At 21.2% G+C, this 25,459-nt stretch overlaps 2 protein-coding genes across 2 annotated transcripts in view; one reads left to right on the forward strand and one right to left on the reverse strand.

The window, feature by feature from the left end:
* LOC122716876 (growth hormone secretagogue receptor type 1) overlaps positions 1-25,459 on the reverse strand; it is a 100,196-nt gene that overhangs the window by 56,029 nt on the left and 18,708 nt on the right. The window lies entirely within an intron of this gene.
* LOC122716875 lies at positions 1,907-16,238 on the forward strand. Its single transcript, XM_043940359.1, has 8 exons — positions 1,907-2,511; positions 3,380-3,487; positions 4,095-4,240; positions 4,844-5,006; positions 5,430-5,586; positions 13,150-13,299; positions 14,681-15,095; positions 15,793-16,238. The coding sequence occupies exons 1-8, from the start codon at positions 2,292-2,294 to the stop codon at positions 16,036-16,038; spliced, it is 1,605 nt and encodes a 534-aa protein (XP_043796294.1). The 5' UTR covers positions 1,907-2,291; the 3' UTR covers positions 16,039-16,238.

Here is a 25,459-nt window from a genome sequence, read left to right on the forward strand (position 1 = left end):
ATGAATCTTTGATGTTGCAGTAATGTTATATACAATAATATAATATAATAAATATAGGATCTAGGAGAGAATCTTACGAATCTTATATTATTTATGAAGATATTATTGTATGTAATAAATATATAATTCATCAATTTTAATTTATTTTTTATAAATAAAAATTCAATTCAACTCAATTAAATAACTAAATTAAATTAACATAGATTGTTTGATTGTAGGAGAATGTTAATAATAAATCTAAATTTTTTATATTTTTGAAATTTTTTCCATACTTTGAAGAAATCGTATTATCTTCACATTCTATCATAGTTTGTTGATATTCAAATGACATGAATTGTTAAATGTCTATTCATATAAGAAAGATAAATTTTTCCAAATGATAGTCAGTCGCGATGAAAATGCATTCTAATCAGCCTAGTTATGTAAAGATGAGTTGTGCAACTAACTTTTATAATCTCACTAGTCGATACGTTATGCTAACGAGCTTATGCTTGATTAAGAGTGGTTCTCACTGTACGAAAAATGCTATTGATGTGAAATAGAACCTAAGATTTATATGTACATTCATTCATGTACAGTCAAGACTTGTTGATTTTATATAAAATGTAATGATCGATTTATATGAAAAAAAATAGTTAATTAAAATACTATATTTATATAATCATCGAAAAAATGTAATATAAAAATAATAAATTTTTTTGTTATGTTAACTCATTATATGATTGAAAGATTAAATATTTTAGTATGTCATAATCATAATGATCGACACATCAATAAATGCCGCTTATTTTTCATAATCATTGCACTTGTATATTACTTTCTAAACAACTTAAGAATTATGTTATATTTTTGATCATAATTATTAAAGAAAAATACATAAAAATTTTTTTAAAAATTATTTGCAAAGCAATTATAAGGTAGCAGAAGAAAAATATTATTATATATCATTAATTTTAATAGTATAAACAATGTTAATATCTTATTATATATATTATTATTATTAAGATAAATAATATAATGATGTCTAAAATCTATATATTTGATTTTCAGAAACTTTATGGTATATTGGTATACTGGTGTATAATTACTGGAATTAAACAAGAGAATACATGAAAACAAATATGAAATCTAATAATACATAATATCATATTTAAAATTAAAAAAAATCCACTTAATTTTATCATACGCAATTAACTTTTATTATTAGAGTTCTTTATAGTTCTCTGTTATAATATTATTACAAGTTTTAATAATATCTCAAATTAATAAAATATTATTAAAAATATCTTTAATATAAATTTATATGACTATAAAAACAATTTGTATTAAGCAAAACATCAAATCTAGAATCTCAATTCATTTTCTAATTAATAGTAGTTTGATTCTTATTATATTATATTATAAAAAATTAATATTAAAGATAGATTATTTGGAATTCTTGAAAAAGATATCAATATTGAGATGATATCAATTTATTTTTATTTAATTATTTTTATTCAATTAAACTCGTGTTTAAACTTTAAATTTTAATCTTATGAATTAATAATATTTTACAAATCAAAAAAACTATTGATTAACTATAAATCCAAACTCGAATTACAGAAATCACAATTTGGTAATATTTTACTTCTCTAAAATAAATAGAGACTTTCTTTTTTGAGAAAAAAAAATTTGAATTTTGACAATTTCAAGTTTTGATTTTCACGAATCTGCAGTTTTAATTCTAATATCTCTAGCTAATATAAATACGGGGTTGAAAGAGAAAGAGACAGAACAAAACGTAACAAGGTCGTCTTGAGAACGCCTGGTGCGGTTGATTACCAAGGCCTAAAACCCTAGAAATTCGCCTAATACATGCGATATTGGCTTCCTTTATAAAGCTTCCGTTTTTCACTACCAAGGTCCACAGTTCGAGAAGAAGTTGGTTTACGGCTATCCTTCTCGTCACTTTCTATGATCCTTCATCCCCATACGAGAGCCTAGTCATCCAGTTCTATTACGTGCATTCATATTATGTGCCGCGTATTGAAGTTCAGTGAAAATTGAAGAAAAAACAATCAAATCTTATGATGTACCAGATCATAGAGAAATGAGTGCTTCACCATGTATTCCACGATTATATTATTTTATTATTATAAAAGGGAAATAAAAGAAAAAATCGAAGAAAGAGATTGAAGAAGGAATAAGTATCAACAAGTTGGAACAAGATAGTGAATAGTTGGAAGGAGAAGTAGGAAAAAAGAGGAATAGTGTGAGAAAAAAAGGGAAGAAAAGGAAAAAAAGAATTCAAAATGGGGAAGCTGCAAACGTTGCTGATGATACTTGGTATTATTTGTACGTGCACTTGCGATGGGCGCACAGATTGCGGAAATCACGCGCAGATCTCGCTGTTGACCAGCATCCATGATGATCCATCCTGCCGGAAACTGTCGGCCAAAGGTGTACTAATGTACGAAGCTGCAAAATTGCTTACTGAAATTCACAACAATAAAAGTGGCGGCTATGACATAGGTAAATAAATCAGATATATTTTTATTTTCCTAGTATTAAAATTGAAGTTAATTGTGATTTATATTTTTATTCAAGATTATAAATAGTTTTATTGAAAATGCTTAATAAAAATTCTTATGTTATTTTAATCAATGTTCATGCATATATTAAAGTAATATGATATAATTATCATAAAAAAATTATTAATAATAATTATAAATAATAAACATAAATGATAGAGAAAAATTGTGTTACTGCAATACTTATTGGATTAAAGTAAACTTGCTTGATTGAAATTGTAATAATTTATATTTAATTTTTGAGATATTATTTGAGAATTTAAGATTTCTTATTTTTGTATTATTTAGCATAAGAATCTAAAATTCTAAAAATGATTCCTTAGAAGAATTTATTAATTACTTTTTTTCCTTAAAAGAATTAATCATATTAATATATTAATTTTCGATTTTTCAAAATTAATCATCTCTTTACATATTTATATCATACCATAATTTTTTCATTTTAAAAATAAATCTTTTTGAAAACTTTAATGCTATCGTATATTTAATTGAATAAAATTAAAAGGATACAACACAAAAATTCAAAATTTCTCAAAAATTTATCTCAAAATTCACTACCCTTCAATTTAATTTTTCCATTAAATATCTTTCTATAAAAATTAATTGTATTATATTAGAATAATTAAAATTTCTTATTTTCTAAAATTAATCATTTCCTAATATATAAGTCACAAAATGTTTTTTAGGATATTGATATCGTTATATAATAATTTATAATTTTTCAATTTCAGCAATACTCTTAAAAATCTAATAAGTAATCTAATAAATAAATGAAATATTATATGATTATAATAATTTCTATTTTACAGAACTGACTGTTTTCGACACATGCGGCAGCATAACTGGTACTTTAAAAGCGGCGATGAAGGCTCTCGTAGGGGCAGATACAAGTTGTTTGCAACCGCCTTACTATTTAGGTAAATGTAATTTATCCAATCATATTTTCTAAATCAAACAATACAGACATATGATTTGATTTTTTATATGATCTATTGCAATTTCTTTTTTTACAACAATACTACTTGAAATATATTATTCAGCTTGATTAATCACAAAATTGTAAATTTAATATTAAAAAAATATTATATATCGTATAGTAACTCGTATAAACTCAAATACTAATTTTATTATATATTAATTTTATTTTATAGATTTATTAATTATATAAAAAATTTTTTTATATTTATTTTACTATGATTTAATAAAATTAATATGATTTAAGTTATTAAAATTATTATGTCTTAAAAATTTGAATTTAAATTGAGAAATAAATTTATATTGCTTTAGAAAGATAATAGTTTTAACAATTCAAGAATTTCAAGAATTTTTTATATTATTTTAATTTCTTTTTAAAAAGTTTCTTTTTAAATTATCTAAATCTGGATATTTATGTATAAAAATTAATAAAAATCCGTTTGTATATATATATAAAATGTATTTTATTTAAAATTTGCTAAATGATTATAGCAGCATAATCCTTTTTCTTTTTTAATGTAATACATATTAGATTATTTTTTTTAACAGGAATTATTGGACCAGATACTGCAGCAAATGCGGAAGCCGTACATAAGATAACTTCAGTGCTGAAAGTACCACATATTGTGACACGAGTATCGAATTCTCCGTATCTTCATTATCTAATGAAGGAATCCGATTCTTATCTAGTTCAAGTAATTAATTCCATGAATTCAATTTATATATATATCTTATATAATATCATTTATATATATATATATATATATATATACAAACAATTGTAATATATATTCAGAAAATTTATATATAATGAAAGGCGCATTACAAAACAAACATAAAAATTGATATATGAAAATATTAGTTGAGGCTTATTAAATTATAAGCAATTTAATTTTGTAGATGAAACGAAGTAAAAATAGAATATATCGGTGGTGAAATAAAGACAAAATATAATTAACAATTTATATAATTATAACTTAATAAATAAGCCTTAAGCAATATTTTTGTATACCAACTTTTGTATTTGTTTTAATCTCTAAAGCAGATCTAAATATCCTATGAATATATTAATACTTTGTATGTCTACCTCGAATTTCAATATCACACAATAATCCTATATTTAAGAAATAGATGTATATGGATTAAAGTCAGATAATTTAATATTAGAATATATTTTGAACTTTATGTACATTAGAATGAAAAGAAGTTAACTAAATTTGATACATAGGAATAAATATAATAGGAATTTTGTTTGTTTAAAATTTATTATATTTATTAATTATGATTTGCTGATCCAGGGAACGTTAAAAATCATGGAAGAATTAAAATGGAAATCGTTCACATTAGTGGTGAACGGTGATGAGGATGGTGAGGATGACACTCAAAACATTGCAAAAAAATTAACAACGGCAGCCATTAAAAATGGTTTTTGTGTTTTGATTTCTGATGGCGATAAAGATGGTAAGGTAACAATTTTCTTTTTTTTTTTTAATTATTTATTTGTTTTTTCTTTTTTTTTTAGATATTGATCTTTTAAATTCTTTCTAATATTTATATAGATATTTATGTAGATAATTCTTTATAATATATATATTCGAAAATGAATAAACAAAATAAAAAATTATACATTATATATATTATACTATATAACACTAGGTTTCGAAGAATCAAAAATCAGAAAAATTGGACAAAAATAATAATTAAGATAATTAAAATTAAAAATAAACTAATAAACTAATTTGAATGTTTGAAACATTATTATGAAGATTTTGTTAATTTTTAAATTGCAAAAATTTATGAAAAATTTTGGAGAAAAAATTCAAAAATTAAAAAAAAAATCGATAATGCGATAAATCGAAAAATTAATCGCAACAAAAATTCCAGATTTAACCACGCATATTGTGCATATTGGAACACCGGAAAATGAATTCTTCAGCAAACCAGTGAATTCGACCATTTTGATTGTCAGCGAAGGACATATCGAAGAGCATTTAAAACATGTTAATTCGACAAACACTATTTTAGTTTTGGAAGATTCCAGGTAACCACATATATTTATATTCTTTTACATTTAAATTTATAAAATCTAATTAATGAAATTTCAAAAATAAAAATATACATTCAATTGTAATCATAATAAGAATAATTCTCAAACTTATTAATGAAAATATTATATCAAAATGGTATATCAGACTTAATGATATCAAATAATTTTTTATATCTTTATATGTATATCTTAATTTTGTAAGATATCAAAATTTATAATGCTATCATAATTAAAAATTTAAACTTTCTAATTTAACTTAATAAAACTCAAAACACTGTATTTTAAATTATATACATATATCACAAAAAAAAGCAAGTGAAAATTGATTTTTTATTCTTTAATAAACTAATTAAATCAATAATTAGAATTGAAACCAATTGAACCTTTTCTGTCAATTCGTAATTGATGACAATTGTGTATATTTATAAACATCGATTATCAATTAATTCCGACAACATGACTCAAACCGCAATTAAGAAATTTTCTTACGTAACATTATCCGTTTGATAATCCGTGACACAATTACTGTTTCTCATATGCATAAACGTTCCGTTATTTTTTTTCTATTTTTCTATATTTTACATTATACGATGATATACAAAAATTTTTCTTTTCATTTGAATATTTATCGATTTCATTTATTTTTCATTTTAATAAAAAACTAAAAATTTTAATTAATTAAATATAAATTATTATATATTCAAAGTTTATTATATCAAATTTAAACAAAATATAAAAATTGCTTTTCTGATAATAAAATAACAATTTACATATCTTTATAGAAACAACAAAAATTTAGATATAAAATTTATACTATAGGAAAATTATAATAGAAGCTTATTGATTAATTATTGAAGCTTCGAACATTTCAATATCTTTCATTTAAATTATTTTTAAATTATTTATGCATAGAAAAGTATAATATTGCAATCTGAATTTTGCAATATTTAAAAAATAAAAATTTTTTATAGCATGTAATAATAAAAATTTGTTGATCAATATTTTACGAATCATTTAAATATGTTTTCATGCTGATATTAATAAAACAAAACAAGGAATTACTTACAAATGATCTTAAAAAAATCGATATTTAAAATGATAATCGTAGGAAAGAAGATTTTATTAGAATAAACAAGAATAGAATTTTCTGCATTCAATACATAGGATTAGAAAATATAAAATTGTGTAACAATAAATTTCGTTTTTTTTTTATGCGAATATAATATGAATATAACTGTGTAATTTCTTTTACATATTATTATGTATCATTTAATTAATTTTTTTTCGATGTAATAATATGTATGGAGTCGTTAAAGTACACCAATCAATTTTAAAATGTTAATTATTTGATTTCCTTACTTATTAAATGAGCTCGTACCCTAATATTAAAGTTGAGAAATTTATAGAAAGTGAATATTTTTTCGTAACTTAATAACATAAAAAAATCCTTCAACTTTACTAATAGAATAGAAGCATTGAAAATTTCATTTAGAAAAATTTATAATAAAAATTTGATTTATAATTTATAAACAAAAACTATAGTTCTAAAAATAAACTAATACAATTAATCAAGTGAAAAAGTAAAATATCAAATGCTGACAAAATCAATTAAGCGAGAAATTAAAATCGAATGTTTTTGTCAAATCAAAAATATTATCATGTTAATTATGTCAATTATACTTCGATATCGATCAATACAATTTACCACCTCTTCTGAATGAATTGTACAAGTCCAAGATAAAAATAATAGATTTATTATGTCCTATCTGACAATCATGATTGTTAATGAGTAAATGGTAACCACAATACAGTATCAACGATCATTTCATAATACTTGTCTATTAATACAAGTTGGTTTGCAACAGCTTTTTTTTCCTTTCTTTTTTTTCCATGATACCATCGACACAATAATTAATATAAGTTATAAAGGATATACAACATATTTGAAATATTCATTTATTATGAATAAATAATTACAAGAAAAAACGAAAATAAATAAAATTGTAATAACATTTTGAGAAAACTAGTAAACTTTTATATTTCAAACTCTCAATAAACAATATCTGAAACTTTGGTTTAATTGAAAAAATAACAAAATTTTTTTTATTTTATTACAATATAGATAATTTATATAGTATTGTAAAATTAAAATTAGATTAAATAAGATTAGCTTAGGTTATTAAAATTACTTTTTTTTTTAACCAATAGGCATAAAAATAATATCATAAGTACAATTTTAGTTAAATATCAATTTTAATAGAGTAATCAGATGTAATTTTTATTATATTCTAAATCTATTTACTGAGAAGATTGCTATAATGCATATTACCTTTCTGCAATGTGAATTACAGTGAAGACAAAAGAAGAGAAAAGCACTGAGAACAGTATTACATAAATGCAATGTTGTGTAAAATGTGGGTGCAGTGTGAATGTTATAATGTTTGTTATTTTTTTTTTTAATTAATTCGAACTAATTAAAATTACTTCAAGATTCTTTTCATACGTTTTCATCTTATAAACTATTTTTTTAATTTCTTTTAACTTTTCAGAAAAAGTTGTTTAATCTAAAAAAAATCAGCAACATAATATTAAAGCTTAAAATTTATACCATTTTTACAATCATGAAATCATCGTAAAATTAATATGCAAATGAATAGATTAAATGATTCTAAAATTTTTTAAATTTTGATACATTAATATAATAATAGAATATTATTATTATTGAGAAACTTTTGCAAATTGATAATTTACTTTTTTATAGATTGAGTCGAAAATATCAAAATTATTATTTGTCTATTAATATTTAAAAGACCATTAAAAAAATTATTAGATTGAAGTTCTGTTAATTATCTTATTCTCAAATTAAATGAAATTACTATTGTTGATTGTAATAATAACTTCATATCATAACTTCATAATAAAATTAATATGAAATCAATATGAAAAAAAAAGAAAAAAACGATACACTATATCTACCATACTTATTTTTCTTGTAAATACATGCAGTATCAAGATTTTGCATATCATGTAATGCGTATTTAAATGTAAAATTAAGTATAATTATTGAGGAAAAAATTAATTACTACGGATCGAAGTGAATTATTCCAGTGAATTAATGATTTTTTATTATTTTTTTCTTTTATTTTTACAATATTACGTGATTCTATGAGATCCTATGATTTAAAATGTTTTTTGAAACTAATGCAATATATATCCAAATTTTATATAAACATCTATATTCTGCAATTTATATATATTTATATATATATATATAAATTTTATTCTTTTATATGAAAAATAGGTATGACAAAATATAAGATAATTTTGAAACATTTTTTGTTGTTTGATCGAACGATGAAAATGAAAAAAATATCGATTTTTGCAAATTTTGGCTATATTTACGTGATATAGAAAATTTTTTAATTTTTTTTAACATATTTATGTCAATTTTATTGTACAATATCAGATTTTTTTTCGATAATAGATTTTTTTTTCGAGATATATTGTTTTGAAGTTATTAATTGTTTGAAGTTAAATTATGCATAAAGATTTATTAAAAAAATATTCTTAAAATTAATATACATTTTTATATTTATGATCTGATTATGCATTATTATTAGAATGAAAAAGAAATTGTTTTAAAAATTTATTATTTGAAAAAACGTAATAATTACTATAATCAATATCATAATTAGTGTTGCAAACATATCATCGCATAAAAATCTTGAATAGTACTTCAAAAGTGATGATGCATCGTTGATAATAATAAAATTGCTGTTATAACAGTAAATTTTTGTTTCTATTAAAGATTTTTTCTTTTTTTAATGATGAACATTGATTAAATAAATTTTCAAATCGAGAATGAAATTGAAAAATATTTATTAATATATAATTCTAAATAATATCAAATTGAAATTTGACATAAATAAAATAAATGTCTAGTACTATCAATGTATTAAATTAGAAAAATAACAAACTAATAAATAATAATTTTCAATCATTTTGAGAATAACTTCTTCAAATCTGTGTAGTCGAATTAAATAATTAATAAATGAAAAAGAAAAATTATATTATAATTCAAATTATATTGTTTTTGAATTTCAATATTTATAAAAAAAAAATTTGTTTTCACATTTGGCAAACAAATATTTCATCATGAATCTTATGCAATTTTATTTATTTTTTGTATATTTCTAATATATATTTAATTTAAATTGATAAATTAATTGTACAATTATTTTAATGATATAATTAATTACTTTTGTATGCTTTTAAATCATATAATATGTTTATAATTGTATTTCAAATAAATAACAAAATGAAAATTATGCGATGCTATTAAGATAAAAGTTAATAACAAAATAGATTACGATATATGACATTACTTTTCGTAATCCTATTTTATTTTTATTTTTATTTTATTATTTCTGTCATTATTTGTTACTAAAGTATAAGTTCTAATTGAATTCATTACAATTATAATATATAATATTGAAAAACTATTTCTGTCATATAATTAGACATTATAATATAATTCATTCATAATATAATAATATAATAATATTTAATTTATTTTGGTTTATTTCGATAAATTATATCGATGATCGTAAGAAAAATAATTTTTTTAAATTAATAATATGTAAAGTTTTTCGCACGTTGCATAGGATTATGAAATAAATGTTACATGTTTCTCGTATTAATATCACATATTGCAATTTTTTCAATTGCAATTTTTTTATTAGAAAGATAATTCTTGTTTCTGAATTGATTGATATACATATATTATAAAGATATAAATAAGATATCATGGAAACATTCAAATGTTTTGATCTGATTATTAATAATATAATATGATTAATTAATATTTAATATAATAATTAAATTTTATTTTAATTAAATTTTATTAAATAAAAAAAAAATAATCAACAAAAATTAAAATTTCTTTGGACTTCTTGATTTTCTTGCAATTGTTTGATCGCTCGCTATTTTTTCAAAAATTTTAAGATTTTATATTTTTAGGGCAAAATAGTGCATATTATTTTGTATTATTTTAATAATTGCATTGCTACTTTGAAACGAATGAAAAAATTCGCTTACTTTTGTTGCAAATAATTGCATAAAATTGCGCCATCGAAACACGTTTAAAATTCATTCCAATCATTAAACGCGGCGATTTGTTATTCATAGAAACAAGCCTAATAGTGCAATTAGTCTTTGAATGTAGTCAATACACGAATAATAGAATTATCGTGCTGTTCACGCATATACATTTACTTGCACGCAATCAATGAATTCATTAGCACACATCTAATATTTTCTGTTATCTTATTAGTTAATCATTACAGTTGTAAATGTCATTACATTTTTACTATTCAAACATTATAGAAACAAGATCGGATTTGTTTTTTTTTTATTTTTAACATATCTATTTTTATTTTTATGCTTTAAATAATTCTCAAGATATTAATTTATGTGATATCTTTGGGAAAATTTTAAAAACCAGAACAAAAATGTTGAAACTTATTTTATGTATTGTTCGATTGAGATTATTGGAAATTTAAAAGTTGTATATATTTTAACGCAAATATAAATTATTTAACTTAATAATAAGTAAATTTCAACATGACATTTATATATCAACTTTTGTGTTTGTTTTGTATTTGGGGAATACGTATTGTCGAAATTAGTTTGAAAAAGTTATGAATTTTGATAGCAAAATTTGTTACACTTCTACACATTATTATATGTAAAAATTTATCATAAAAATTGGAAAATAAAACAATAACATTTTTTTAAATAAAAATGGTTATTTGAAATATATATACATTTTATTTTTTTTCTTAAATTTCTTAATTATATTTCTGACTTTAATAATTTTGATGTCCGAGTTACATTTTTTGATTATTTATCGTCGTAATATTACAAGAGAAAAATTTCAAAAAATATACTGTATTCTATAAATGATAATTTTTGTGATAACTTTTTAAAAACGTATCATTTTTTAATTAAAATATCGTAATATATATCTAAAATAATTACAACAAAATTTTTCATTTGCTTTAACAATATCATCGAAATAAAACCTATATTCAAGAATATTATAAGTTAAATTCATTGATAAGAAATTCATGATTCATAGATTTTAAATTTATAAATTGTAGAGTTTTTATAATTGTAACAACAAATAATTAATAGATAGAATTATAAAGAAATAATAAAAGAATTACAAATAATTATAAAAAATGATATAAGTTAATTATAATAATGATATGTCATTATATTAAAATTACTGATTTAATCTGAAATAGAGTATTTTCTCAAAGGCCTTCCGAAGCATAAAATCTGATTTAGCCAAGGATGTTTAATTAGTAACCATTAAAAATTTTCCATTCGTTTCTGTTATGTTTGTCATTGAATTTAAACTTATTAAATATTAATTTCTTTATAATTTAATTATTATGATTAATAGTTAAAATTTTTTAAATAAATAAATCTTGGATTGAAAGAAAATAAACACAAATTATATAAATAAATAAAAACAATTATGAAATTAAAAAAAATAATTAATAATAATTCATGGATGATTATTAAATTATATGCAGTCTTTACTCAAAAGTACAATATTTAATTTATGAGAATAAATTAATATTTATAACTGAGTTTTTATTATTAAATTTTATTAATATTAAATTGCAATCATAATTATATGAACACGTGTCTTATAATGAATATACATTAACAAGTTTTATATCATTTTATTATCTTGATTTTCTCACAAAGTATTATTGTTTATAAAAATGTTTCATAAAAAAATTGAAGTTGATGTTACTAATTCTTTTAGAATATGCAAAAATCATAAAGATCAACTTTATATATATCGTGTTTTTTTTTAAATGGAATTATACTTTTAATACATCAATCGATGCAACATGATATTCTCTATAAAAAAAAAAAAAGGATTGATCATATATGCTTAAAAAATATTTAAAAGATATTTCAATTTGAATTTTATAAAACTTATTGAATGAAAGATAAGGAAAGGAAATGAATGTGTCCCTTGTTTCTTATACAAAAATTCTTATAAAATTCAAATTAAATATTTATTAATAATTTTTAAGCATATATGAATTAATAATTTTACAATCATGAGAATCCTTTATATCTTTTATAATATTTTATAATGATATAATTTTACTGAATAATATTTATTAAAATTCGAAATTAAATATGATTATAATTTCGAATTTTATATTTATGAAACCTCACATTATAAAATTATAATAACTAACGAGAAATGAAAATTGAAATAAAAACATTTTAGAAATCAAAATTTAAAAAAAAAATTGATTGTAGATTCAATTAAGCTTATTTTTTCGAAGTTCAAATTTTTGAAATTCGCGGGATTTCTGATATCAAACCGTAAATCGCAAGACGAGATGAAAAAATCTCTATAATTCAATTTTTGTTCTTTTAATTATTATAATAATAATATAAATTTGCACGAATATTTATAGTCAATTTAAAAATAATAAAAATTTGATCGTTGAATTGATTCAGGAACGAATTCCCAGGATTAGAGACAAGGGTTGAGAAATCAAAATGGTGGTCCATTAAAGATGACAAGAAGTATGACACGGAGGAATTGAGGGAAGTCAAATGGCTCGAGGACGCGATAAAAGCGTATACAAAAGCGTTAGATACGCTGTGGTGAGCATGAATGTTTGATTATCCCCTTAATTGCCTATTCCCGTAAAAAAAAAAAAAAAAAAAATTGCAATGAAATTATCTATGCAAGAACTTTTGTGGGCAAAAAAATGCGGACGTTTAAATGAGCAATATCGCAATACTGCAATATGTATTAAATTCCAGCCATCTTTCTTAATTATAATTTGATATTTTTGAAATATTTCGTAATTATTTTATCGTCATATCAAATCAATTCCTTTTTTTCCCTTTTCTATATTAAAATAATATAAAATTATATTAAAATACTTTGTAGACTGTAACGTTTCTATTAATGCACTATAACATATTATTAAATGAATTAAAATACAAGATAATGACCAGACGTGATTAAATCAAGTTAAATCATTGAAACGAACAAATATGTATTGTGTTAAAAATTTTCTATGCAAGGATCTATTGATTTTTAATTACCCGTAATTACTATGCCATTATGTTCAAATGTATTCTAGAAAAGATTATAGAAATAAAACTTTGTTATGGTTTTTAATGTTTCGTGTGATCATGAGTGCTTGCATATGAAATTTACACACATTTGATTTTAGTGTGAAAGAAAAATACATGATTATATGATAATTATAATAATTTTTTTCAAAAATTATAATTGTTAGATATCTTTTCTGTATCTACATATATTTAATTCATGGTTATTAGATAAAATTACTAAATTATTACTAGATAAAAAAAACTCAGTTACAAAAATCAGAATTTATTAGACATTGACAAAAATTTAGTTTCTATTATATAGGATAGAGTTATTCACAAAAGTATCTGAACATTATTTTGCAGAAAAATTCAAAAATTAAAAAAAAAATTTATATATAGAAAATAATAAATTAAAAATATCCAAAGTTTTAGTATTTCGTTTAAAATACAATATTGTATAAAATAATATTAAAATACAATATTGTATAGAATATTTTTTTACAGTATAATAATAGAACACTGAATTCTAAATATATTGTAATTTAAGATTTTGCTTTATCTGACATCATTACAAAATTACAAAAAACAAAATAATTACAAAATTTCAAAAAACAAAAATATATTGAAACTTTGAGCATTGATTTCATTCTTTTAAAATAATAACAAAAAAAATTCTATATATCTATTGCATAATTTCTCACAAAGTTTCATTAAAAATAAAAAATTAACATTTCATAAATAAAAAAAACAAAAGAATATACATATACAAATATTTTCACATTAACTCTTAACTGCCATTTTACCATTAGCATAGAATAATCTAACATTATTATAATTTCTTTCTTAATTTCTAAAATTCTATTCTTGATCCATCTTTGATTATTATCATACAATTATTATGATAAATCTTTTCGTATAGCAAAAAGAAGAAATGCAAGAATCAAATAAATCCCGTGGATTGGAACAACGTTTTATCAAATGTAATTGCGGATTACGCAAAGGAATCGCAATCAAATACCGCTTTTCTCGATCTGTCGATGAAAGTAAAAGCTGGAGAGCTGCAGAGCCTGGGATCGATCATTATTCTCAAGGACAAAGTAAAATTACATTGGGGCGATGAGAACGAGGAAAAAGATGGAGAGGATGACGATGATGCAGATAATGAGGATAAAAGTGAGATGCCGAAAGAATTCAAAAAGTTGATCAGTAAGGAAAAGGGAACAAAAGTTGGGTGTGCTACAACGCCTAAAGAGATCAAACTGTTGCATGAGAATGATGATGAGGATGCTCAAGTTCTTGTTTCCGAAATGGATAACAGTGAATGGTGGACCATGGTCAGTTCTTTGTTTTAATTCGATTGTTTTTTTTCTATATGAATATTATTTTTGAATTAATAAAAGAAAAGCAATTTATATAGAGATTTATATAACTCGCAAATACTTTCTATAGATAATTGATAAAAGTTTTGATTTATATAATAATTTGGTAATTAATAATATTAATGAATTGACAAATTACACGTAATAGATTTTTTGATAATTATCTAAAAAAGCTTCCAAATAATGTTTTCCTAATTTTTTCTTTTTTTTTTACATATAAATGCTCACTCTTAGTTTTTGAAATATTTGAAAAAAAAGATTGCAAATAATAAATAAATCATTTTTTTTTCTAAATAATTATCGCTTTATTTATTAAACTTAATCAGTTAATAAGATAATTTCTTTATAATAAACAAGATAAATAAAATATGTTTAAGAATGTAAAAATAATAAAAACAATAAAATATATTTTTTTATATTATACGTCTTAAGGATTTCTTTAAGATTTCTTAAAATATTTATTCAAAAAATTGTAAATTTGTTGAATTTTGAATTGAATTGAATTTTTTCATATTACATTACTATATGATATATTTTGATGATAATATTGATGATAATAAGATAATTTAAGATAATAAGACAATTTTCACAAGAGAAATTAAAAAATAGTATTAATTGCGATTCAATTATGATATGAAAATATTATTTATAGGTCGGCACAGTGAGCGGTGTCGGTGTAGCCATGTTCGTCGTTGGAATTTTAGCTGTTTACGTGGTCTATACAAATGTTCGTGGACCAACGACACCAAAGAACGCTCGTACCGAAAGAGATACTAGTCTGAGAAGAATAGGCAGCGACAGAGAACCACCTATTCGCTCTCAAAGGCATCCCCGTAATTTACAAAGGAGAGACAGCAACAGAAGTATTAGAAGTACTATTTCCGAAAAAAGCGTCTGATAAGATTTTTTAATGCAAATGATATCAACGACCAAAGCAACTTTAACGAACACTTAATGAAATTGAATTCTTTTAGGATTACGATATTATTTGATTTAGTCATATCAACTATAAATTGTTTCGGGTTGATTCGAATTGATTTTAATTATTTTAATTAGAAAAAGATGAATAACTATATCAGTATATAGTTGATAGTATCAACTATATATAGTTGATAGTATAAATTGTAAATGTAATTCGTTATTCATTCCTATTATTTGATTTAAATTTTTCAATTATTAGATTCGAATTGAATTGAATTGTATCAAATCGATAAGAAATTAATTATATATTTGGTTCTATAGTGATATAAATCTTTTTGATTTGATATTAATTAGCTCAAACTGATGATAAATTTCTTTTATAGTAAAGTGGAATTTTTTTGTTTTTTTTAGTTGATTTTTTATTGATTCAAATTCATCTTATCTGGAATGTATTTATTATCGATTTGCATTCAATTTCATTCGATCTATTTTTTTTCATTCAATGCAAATCGATTCAAATTTATTTAATTACATATGATTCGAATCCAGTTTATTATTATCAATTGACTAAAATAATTTCAATTTTCAATTTAATTTCATTCATTTTACGAATTCATTTTAATACGAATCAATTTCGATATTCAAACGAGTGTACAACTAGTTTGAACTCAAGTTGATGCACTACATATTTCCTAGAAACTTTTAACAAGTAATTTTGAATCTTAGAAAATCTTAAATGATAAAATATGTCGCCTGTTTGCTTATTAGTTATTTTAAATATACACATATACACATGTACAAGCGCTCTCTCTCTCTCTCTCTCTCTCTCTCTCTCTCTCTCTCTCTCTCTCTCTCTCCCTCTCTCTCTCTTTCTCTTTTGAAAAGAAAATCAAATAATAATATAATAACATCTTTCTGTGATTATTCTTGAGAATAATTTATCTTTTAATCCTCTTCTAAAAATCATCGAAAATTCGAAATATTAATGAATAGAAACAAGTTTAAAATAATAGAAACAAGTTAAAAAAATACAAAAATATTAACCATGAAAATATTAAATGAAAAGGATTAAAAAATATATATATTTATATTTCTAATGTTAGTAATTGATAAGCTTTCTGAAAAAATAAAACAAAAATATAAATATTTATTTATTGAAAAAAAATTTATAAATATAAATATTTTCACCAAAATGTTTCTTAATTGATAGAAAGCGAAAAAGAAAAATCCTATAATCCAATAAGAATGCAATGTCAAAATGCTTATATTTCAATTATGATGAAAAAAACTTTTATCACAAGATTTTGGAAAATTGTGTATCAATTGAATAAAATGAGTGATGGATAACAATTTTAATTAAATAAGATAGATATGCAAAAATATTAGAAAAATTATCTATTATTTATATTAAAGATATATTAAATATTAAAAATATACAATGAATATAAATATTAATATTTAATAATAATATTTAATATTTAAATAATAATAATATAATATTTAAAAAGTAATCAATGCATCAAAACACTTTGTTGTTAACTTTCTTCTTGACTTGTTGATCATTATTGAATTATTGTATTCCATACAACAATGCTTATTTATAAAATATTAAATTGAAATATTGTATGCGACTAAACATGTATATGTGTACATTATAGATATTTAGTAATAAATTTAATAAAGTTCATTGATCTCTATGTCTCTTGCAATGATTGATCGATAAACATTCTATTGAGACATTTCAATATTATCATGTAATTAAATAAAGATATATATTTATTTACATGTAATGGAAATATATTAATTACATTTAAGTATATTTTGATTTTCCTTTATCAATCTATTTCATATATTCTATTTCATTTATTTCATAGAGATAGGAGATTGATAAAATTGACCTTGATGTTCTTTTTCAACTTCGGGTTAGATTATCAACTGTTGAACAAGACATCAAAGTGACACTTCCGGCATGAGGAAACGCGCATGTAAAATCAAACGGGGCGAGTGTTGCCTCGGATATGATAAATTAAGATTGTAAAATAGGGTTATACCCGGCATGGAGAGAGATCGACTATTGTTCTCATCACTTGACCTAATCAAACGTTCAATCAAGATTACGTAACATGCAAAATACATGGTCGATCATTGCGTAGATGAAAATAAGTATGATTACAAGAACAAGGATGTGTTTACCGTTTTAATTATGCTATGAGGATATTGGAAGATTGATTTCAAAAGCCAAAATAAATATAAAAATTAATATATAAAAATATCGATTGAAGTTTATTCTATTTTCGCTGTCTAATGCAAACTTCATAATGGCTTATAATTTAATAAATAAATCTCAACATTTTTATATATTAAATTTGTTTTGATCTCTAGAATCGATTCTTCGAACGTATTTCATAAATACATTAATACACTATATTATGCATTTTATATTGTATGCGGCAATTTAAATTATCTACCTACGATAAATTAAATTTAAATTAACTGCAGAAATTGGAAATTTTATTAAATCGATTACACAGATTATTAAGACACACTAATTAAAAATTTATTATAATTAAAAAATAAATAATGATCTAGAACATTAAATTATAACATTATATGTTATAGCTTTATGAAATTTATAAAACCAATATTGCAATAAATAAATTAAAATTGTAAATATTCATTTGGTAATTCGAAAATAGTTAAAAATGACTAAATTCAAAATGACTAGATATTCATAATATTATCTATATAATTATTTACAAGTATATAATAAATAAAATAATTTTATAATAATGAAAAAAAAAATATAATTTGTAACATAAGATTGAAAACACATTGTTCTTGATTTTCTCAATTTTTTTCAATCTTTTTTTTTATTCTCGTACTTTATATAATAATAAATTTCATGCAAATGACATCAAAAAATTTCATAAAAATTTTAAAAATATAAAAAAAATATTCTGAGAATTTTGATAAAAATTCATTAGCAACTACTATAATGAAATAACGGTAAAATTACTTCATTCATAAACATATCATGAAATTGATTTAGCATTTCTGTAATAACGAGACTTGTTCGATAGTCAGTCAACGATCTCTGAAATCTGAGAAATACGTGACGTCAACGAAGTACGAGTTTCATATAACAGGAAAATGTATCATGGGATTTCCATTTCTATTAAATCGTACGGGATTTCCGCTTACAATAAGTTTGAACTAGTTGCACTACAATAAAAATGTTAATTACGAAAAAAAATAATTGATGGATAGAATTTAAAAAAAAATAATTGAATGAAATGATAGATAAATAAATTAGAATTGGTATAATAAAAAAAAAATACTGATTAAAATAAAAAAGTAGATGTAGACATAGGAAGTATTGTAATTAAAAAAATCGTGTATCATTTAGAAGAAAATCTTGGATAAATGTATTATCAAATCAAAATATAATATACCATAATCAAAATAGTATCAATTATTTTAAAAAAAAATCAATAAATACATATTAGTATCTACAAATACCGTAATTATAAGAATAAATTATCAATTATAGAAAGGAAGAAAATTAAGATAAATACCTTAAAATGACCTTATTAAAAACAGTATTAATTAATGGAAGAAAATTATGATAAATAGAAAATGTCATAATAATAAATATATTAATTATGAGAATAAATATTGAAATGCAATAATATAATATATTTTATGCAATAAATATAATATATGAAATTTTTAAGATACATTTTTAAAAAATATAATTTTAAAGTGTTTCAAAAGATATAATATAATTAATTATTTTTATTAATTTTATCAATAACTCTAAAATATAAAGATTCACAAAATACATATATTATTTAATTTTAATAATAAAAAAAACATTATGCAAAAAATAAAAATTTTGTTATTTATATAAACATTTAATTTATAACTAAACTTGATATAAAATATAATTATAAAGAATATATTAATATTCTTGTCAATGTTGATTTCATAACCTCTTTTAAACTTGTAAAAAATAATTTCAAATATCGTATTATTTTTTTATATCAAAAACTATATATAAATATTGTTCAAATATTATTATATAAATATGAATAACGAGTAATATAATGAATAAAATGATAAATAAAATGAATAAAACAATAAAATGAATAAAAATTGTTTGTCGATCAATTTTCTATAATTTTAATTTTTTTTATAATATTCCTTAAAATTTTAAAATATTTTTTTATTTTTATTAAAATAATTAATGTTTTTAGACGATTTTAATGACTCTTAATAAAAGATTACAAAATAAATAATCTCAGGTATTTGAAGTCCACTTGCATATCGATGCAACACACTGAAATTTCTGGAAGGATCACAATGAAATCACTAAAATTTTAAGAACTGTTTTAATATTACTTTTTTCGTTCAAATTTCTGTGAAACAATAAACAAAACTGGAATTCACATATTTCTTGCATCAACTACTTGCATCGGAGAATATTTTTACTATTTTTACCGTATTATGAAAATGATAATCACAATAATCGCATCGAATAATCGATTGGAATTCGTTCATAAAACGAATGATGCAATCCTTTTTGTTTCGGTTTAATAATAGAAAAATGAAAATTTTAAATTGTGAGAATAACAATAGAATATTCTTAAGAAAAATTGCGATTAACTTTAATGTGCAGATTTGAAAAGAAGATTAGTGAAAACGAACCGAGACAAGAGGTTATAATTTGTTCGCTCACTTATTACGATTAATAACGGAATTTGAAATATTTTGAATCACTAAAGTAGCAGAACATTTGAATCACTTCGAATTTAATTCGAAATCTAAAAATTTTTAAAAATCCTGATCGTCTTGATAGCTATGAAACTTTTGAAAATTATTCTGATTTATGTCTGACTTATGTACATTTCATTTTTACCGACATTATCTCTTGCTTGCATGTATATACAATAACGGAAAAAGTAATAAGTGGTTAATAAAAATGAAAGTGTCAAAAATTTTGAATTTGTCAAGATGTTCAAAAATTTTCAAGGTAATAAAAATTTTTGCAATTGAAACTTTTAATTCGAATGTATTATATAGTACAATATAATATTTATAATGCTTAAAGAGGTTAGAATGATCGTGATATTGAGAATCAATCTCACAATTTGTTTCAATATGTAATAATTATTCTAATGAATTTAAAATTGAAATTAAATTCAATCAACACATAAAAACTGATCTTAAATTTTAAGTATTCATAAGAAAAATTCATTGATTTCAGTCCTTTTCACGTTTTATAAGAAATCGGTCTTCTTTTTATCATTTTGATAACTATTTTTGGAATTTTAATTATATTATACATGATCATAATCTTTTTTATAATAAAATACAAAGAATTTTGAGAAAAAATGAAATTATAGTGATTTATTTAAAATATGAATATTCACATTTTATAAAAAAAAATAATGAGATTGATAAATCAAATGTAAAATAAGAAAAGTGATATACTGAAAAAATAAAGAATTTTAACTTTGAACTTGCAAATATCATTTGTAAATTGACATTTGATATTTCTCTTCTACTGAATCTACTACTACAATCTTCAATCTTTTTTATTGATTATAAAAAATTAGAACAACGATAAAATAAAATTAATATGATAAAATTAATATGATAGAATTATTTTGTAAATTTTTCTTATAGTTTTGTATATGTAGTTAAATTGAAATATTAATGTTTCCAATTGAATTATTATACAAATAACGTGGATAGAAGTGTGAAGTTAAAATATCATCGATTTTTGTGTCTTCTTCAAAGCTCGAGATTCAATTCGAAGAAATGCGTAAGTAATTTAAAGCTGCATTTTCACTGAAACAAATTAAATATTTTATCAATATTTCGTGTTCTTTAAAAAAATCGTTAAATATTTCTTTATATTTCTGTTGCTTGATTTCATTTAAAGCGAAAAATAAATAAAGTAAAAAAATAAAAAATATAAAAATATGAAAAAATAAGAAGCATGTGATAATTCATAGCAACAGAAATAAAAGCTTCATTTCAATGAATACTATATTATCTAATATAATATATATATAACGATAATATATATAAATCGTTATTGATATTAATACATTTTTTTATAAAGATATACGTCATTGATGAATGATAAAAATATCTTATATAGGAAATTCTATCTGTGAGAAAAAATCTAATCAATAGTAATCAATAGTTATTCTATGGACAATTACTGATTTACAATTTGTATCAACTATTTTTTTTTTTTAATATAATTAATGAAATATATACAATTGCAAAAGTATTCATATATCTTATGCAAATTCAACTAATAATGTATATTATTAAAATTAATAATAATTCTATTTTATATGAAACATTAAGAATATATAAATCATAATGGGTTTTATATATATATTTCTTTCATATATTTAAGGAGATTTTTTATCAAAAAATAAATTGCTCATTATTATATATTATACTGTACACAAAATTTTCATTAAAATAAAATTTTCTAAAATATGTAAACTTCTTGATAAAAGATGATAAAGAGTTTTTCAATATTACTAGATTACATAACTTAATATTACAAATATTTATATAGAGAAAAAAAAATACCAAAAGTAATAATACAAATAGATGAGATGATACATCATTGAAGTTTTATGAAATGTTGAAAACCAAATAACAAAAATGAAAAAAAAAAGATTACCACCGAGATCTTGAAACTTGTAACATGATTTATCATGTTTTTAATTAGGCGATTTTTGAAATTTTTATTCCATACAAAAAGAAATATTAAAATAATCGTTAATAATTTTAAATTCCTATAAGAATCAAGGAAAGAATCATTAATGAAGAATAATAATAAATTGTTCTATTTGAAACTGTATGTTTGAAATATTTTTTGTTAATGAATAATTCTTTTGCCAAGCGGATAAATGGATTAAAATTAGATTTGTAGAATTCCTTTCAAATTATATTACACGATGATTAAAAAAAAAACATAATACAAGATTCAAGATTTATAGTACAAAATTATCAAGGTGGATAAAAAAAACAGCGATAAAAAAGTTAAGTTGCATTATCTTTATATGAATCATTACGAAGGGGAAAGAAGAATTACATTGAAAAAGTAGCAAATCTCTTGAATAATGAAACAATGAATCACTATAATGGTTAAAAGCATATTAGCAACAATATGCGTCGATATTATTTTGCCTTGAGCTTATGCAACAAATGATATTTAATAAATAAGTTTTCTTTGGAGATCTAGTAAAATTAAAGATTCACCATAACAAAATTAATATCCATTGTTCGACAAATTGGTAGTATAGTTGATATCTAGTAAAACAAAAAAAAAATAAGATAATTTTACGATCTATTAGTCTGAGATTGTATTTATTCTAATATAATCATGTAAAAATAATTAAGATTAATCTTTAGAATTGTTCAATACTTTACTATTTATTAAAAATCTTGCGATAGAATGTATCAATTCGATACATTTTCATTGCCAATTAAATTACTAATTTAATACCAATTTATAAATAATTTATAAATAATAGATGAATAATTAATATTATAATTAATATTTACATAAATAGTAATAAATTCAAATGATTAGCAATTTTATAATTGACAATTTAATAATTTGATTAATTTTTATTTGATTTTTATCATATTTGTGATTTATTCTGAAAAATTTTGAATAATTCCAAGAAACATTTTAAACAATTTTAAATAGATATTAGATCAATTAATTTTGAATTATTCAATGCAATATTGTTAAGAGAATAATTTAAAAGTTATTAAATATATACAAAATTGATTAAATTTAAATAAAATTTGAATTTTTAAGTATTGTTTGAACTGTGATTCAATAATGAATAATTTTGCACCAAACATTGAAAATGTGAATTAATTTGAATCAATTTTGATTAATTGTGATTAATTTTGAGAAAAATAGTCGATTTTAAATAATTCTGAATCAAGTTTCAATCAATTTTTAATTTTTGAATGCATTTTTAATAAATGCAATTTTAATTAAAACTCTGAGCACCATAAAATAAAATTTATCTATTGATAAACGAAGCATTATGTCATTATTAAGAAGCACAACTAACCAAATAATTAATTTTATTTTCTAACATTACTTAATACTTATTTAAACTTTCTATTTATATCATTATTTAAAAATTTAACAACAAGAAAGAAGAAAAATAAAAATATAAATTGATGCACAAAACAAAATGATCATGCAACAAAAAACTCGTGTACCATATCATATTAAAAGTTTGTATTATTTAATTAGGATTGTTTAACTATTATTACTATTATTATTATAAAATTAATAAGGATTAACATATTATATTTTAGATTATTATTCAATTGTGAGGCACTATATTTATTATTTTGTTACTGAATACTGAAAATGGCAAATTTAATTTGAAATTGAAACAAGAAATAATAAATTTGCTATATTTCAAAATCATTATTTTTATTATTATTATTTAAAAATATGGAAAATATCTTCAAAATAAAGAAATTCATTTTAAAATAATTACAATTTTAAATAATCTATGAATTTAAAAAATATCAATAGCAATGGATATATACTACTAACGAATCATCGAGTTTGAACAAATAGTCAAAGCAATGTGTGATTCATCAGCGGCACGTAACCAACACTACTATAATGGTGACGAGTGTATACGCATCGTGATTGGCCAATGTTTTTTGTTAATAATTTGTTAATAAAGCAGAAAAAAAAATTTTGCAAATGAAAAAATTGTTTAAAATCATTTCAGAAATGACCAATTAAGCTTCATCGGTTGCCTTTAGGAATGTATAAAAAAATTAGTAGTTCTATAGTTAATTATTTATCAAACATTTTGTGAAATAATATTACTTGAAATAATATTTTTACATCATTTTTAATGAATTATTCCAAGCAATTATCAAATATACATTACCTGATTATTTAAAATAATCTTACTTCAGAATACAAGCACAAGATTGATAGATAATTACCTTTGCATTTGTTATTATTTATCATATCAATCTAAGATACGTATATATGCACATATGAATTTTATCATATTTTATCAATTTTATATTATTAATTTTTATTTTATTGATAAATTTACTAACAAATTCAAAAATTGAGCAATTTTTGTTATAGTGTTCAAGCAAAACGGAGCTAGTCATGGGATATCATCAAGGAAGTAATGAGGCAACCGTGGATGTCGATGTGATAGTGTCGAAGGGACCAGAAGCAAGTGGTAGGCAGCGGAAAACAGCGGTACAAAAGATGCAGAGAGATGGTGGTGGCAGAATGGGGGACAACGAACAATTCAGGGTCCTCGTAACCGGTTCTATATAAAAGCACATGCTAC

The sequence above is a fragment of the Apis laboriosa genome, unplaced genomic scaffold (assembly GCF_014066325.1).
Source record: "Apis laboriosa isolate Shangri-la unplaced genomic scaffold, ASM1406632v1 scaffold49_cov149, whole genome shotgun sequence".
Taxonomy (NCBI): domain Eukaryota; kingdom Metazoa; phylum Arthropoda; class Insecta; order Hymenoptera; family Apidae; genus Apis; species Apis laboriosa.

What these genes read in the sequence shown, in the direction of transcription:
- LOC122716875 (XM_043940359.1), top strand. Translation starts at nt 2,292, where the DNA reads ATGGGGAAGCTGCAAACGTTGCTGATGATACTTGGTATTATTTGTACG. An exon ending in CCGATTCTTATCTAGTTCAA is followed by an intron (nt 4,241 to 4,843) that starts GTAATTAATTCC and finishes TTGCTGATCCAG; the next exon opens with GGAACGTTAAAAATCATGGA. An exon ending in AAAGCGTTAGATACGCTGTG is followed by an intron (nt 13,300 to 14,680) that starts GTGAGCATGAAT and finishes CTTTTCGTATAG; the next exon opens with CAAAAAGAAGAAATGCAAGA.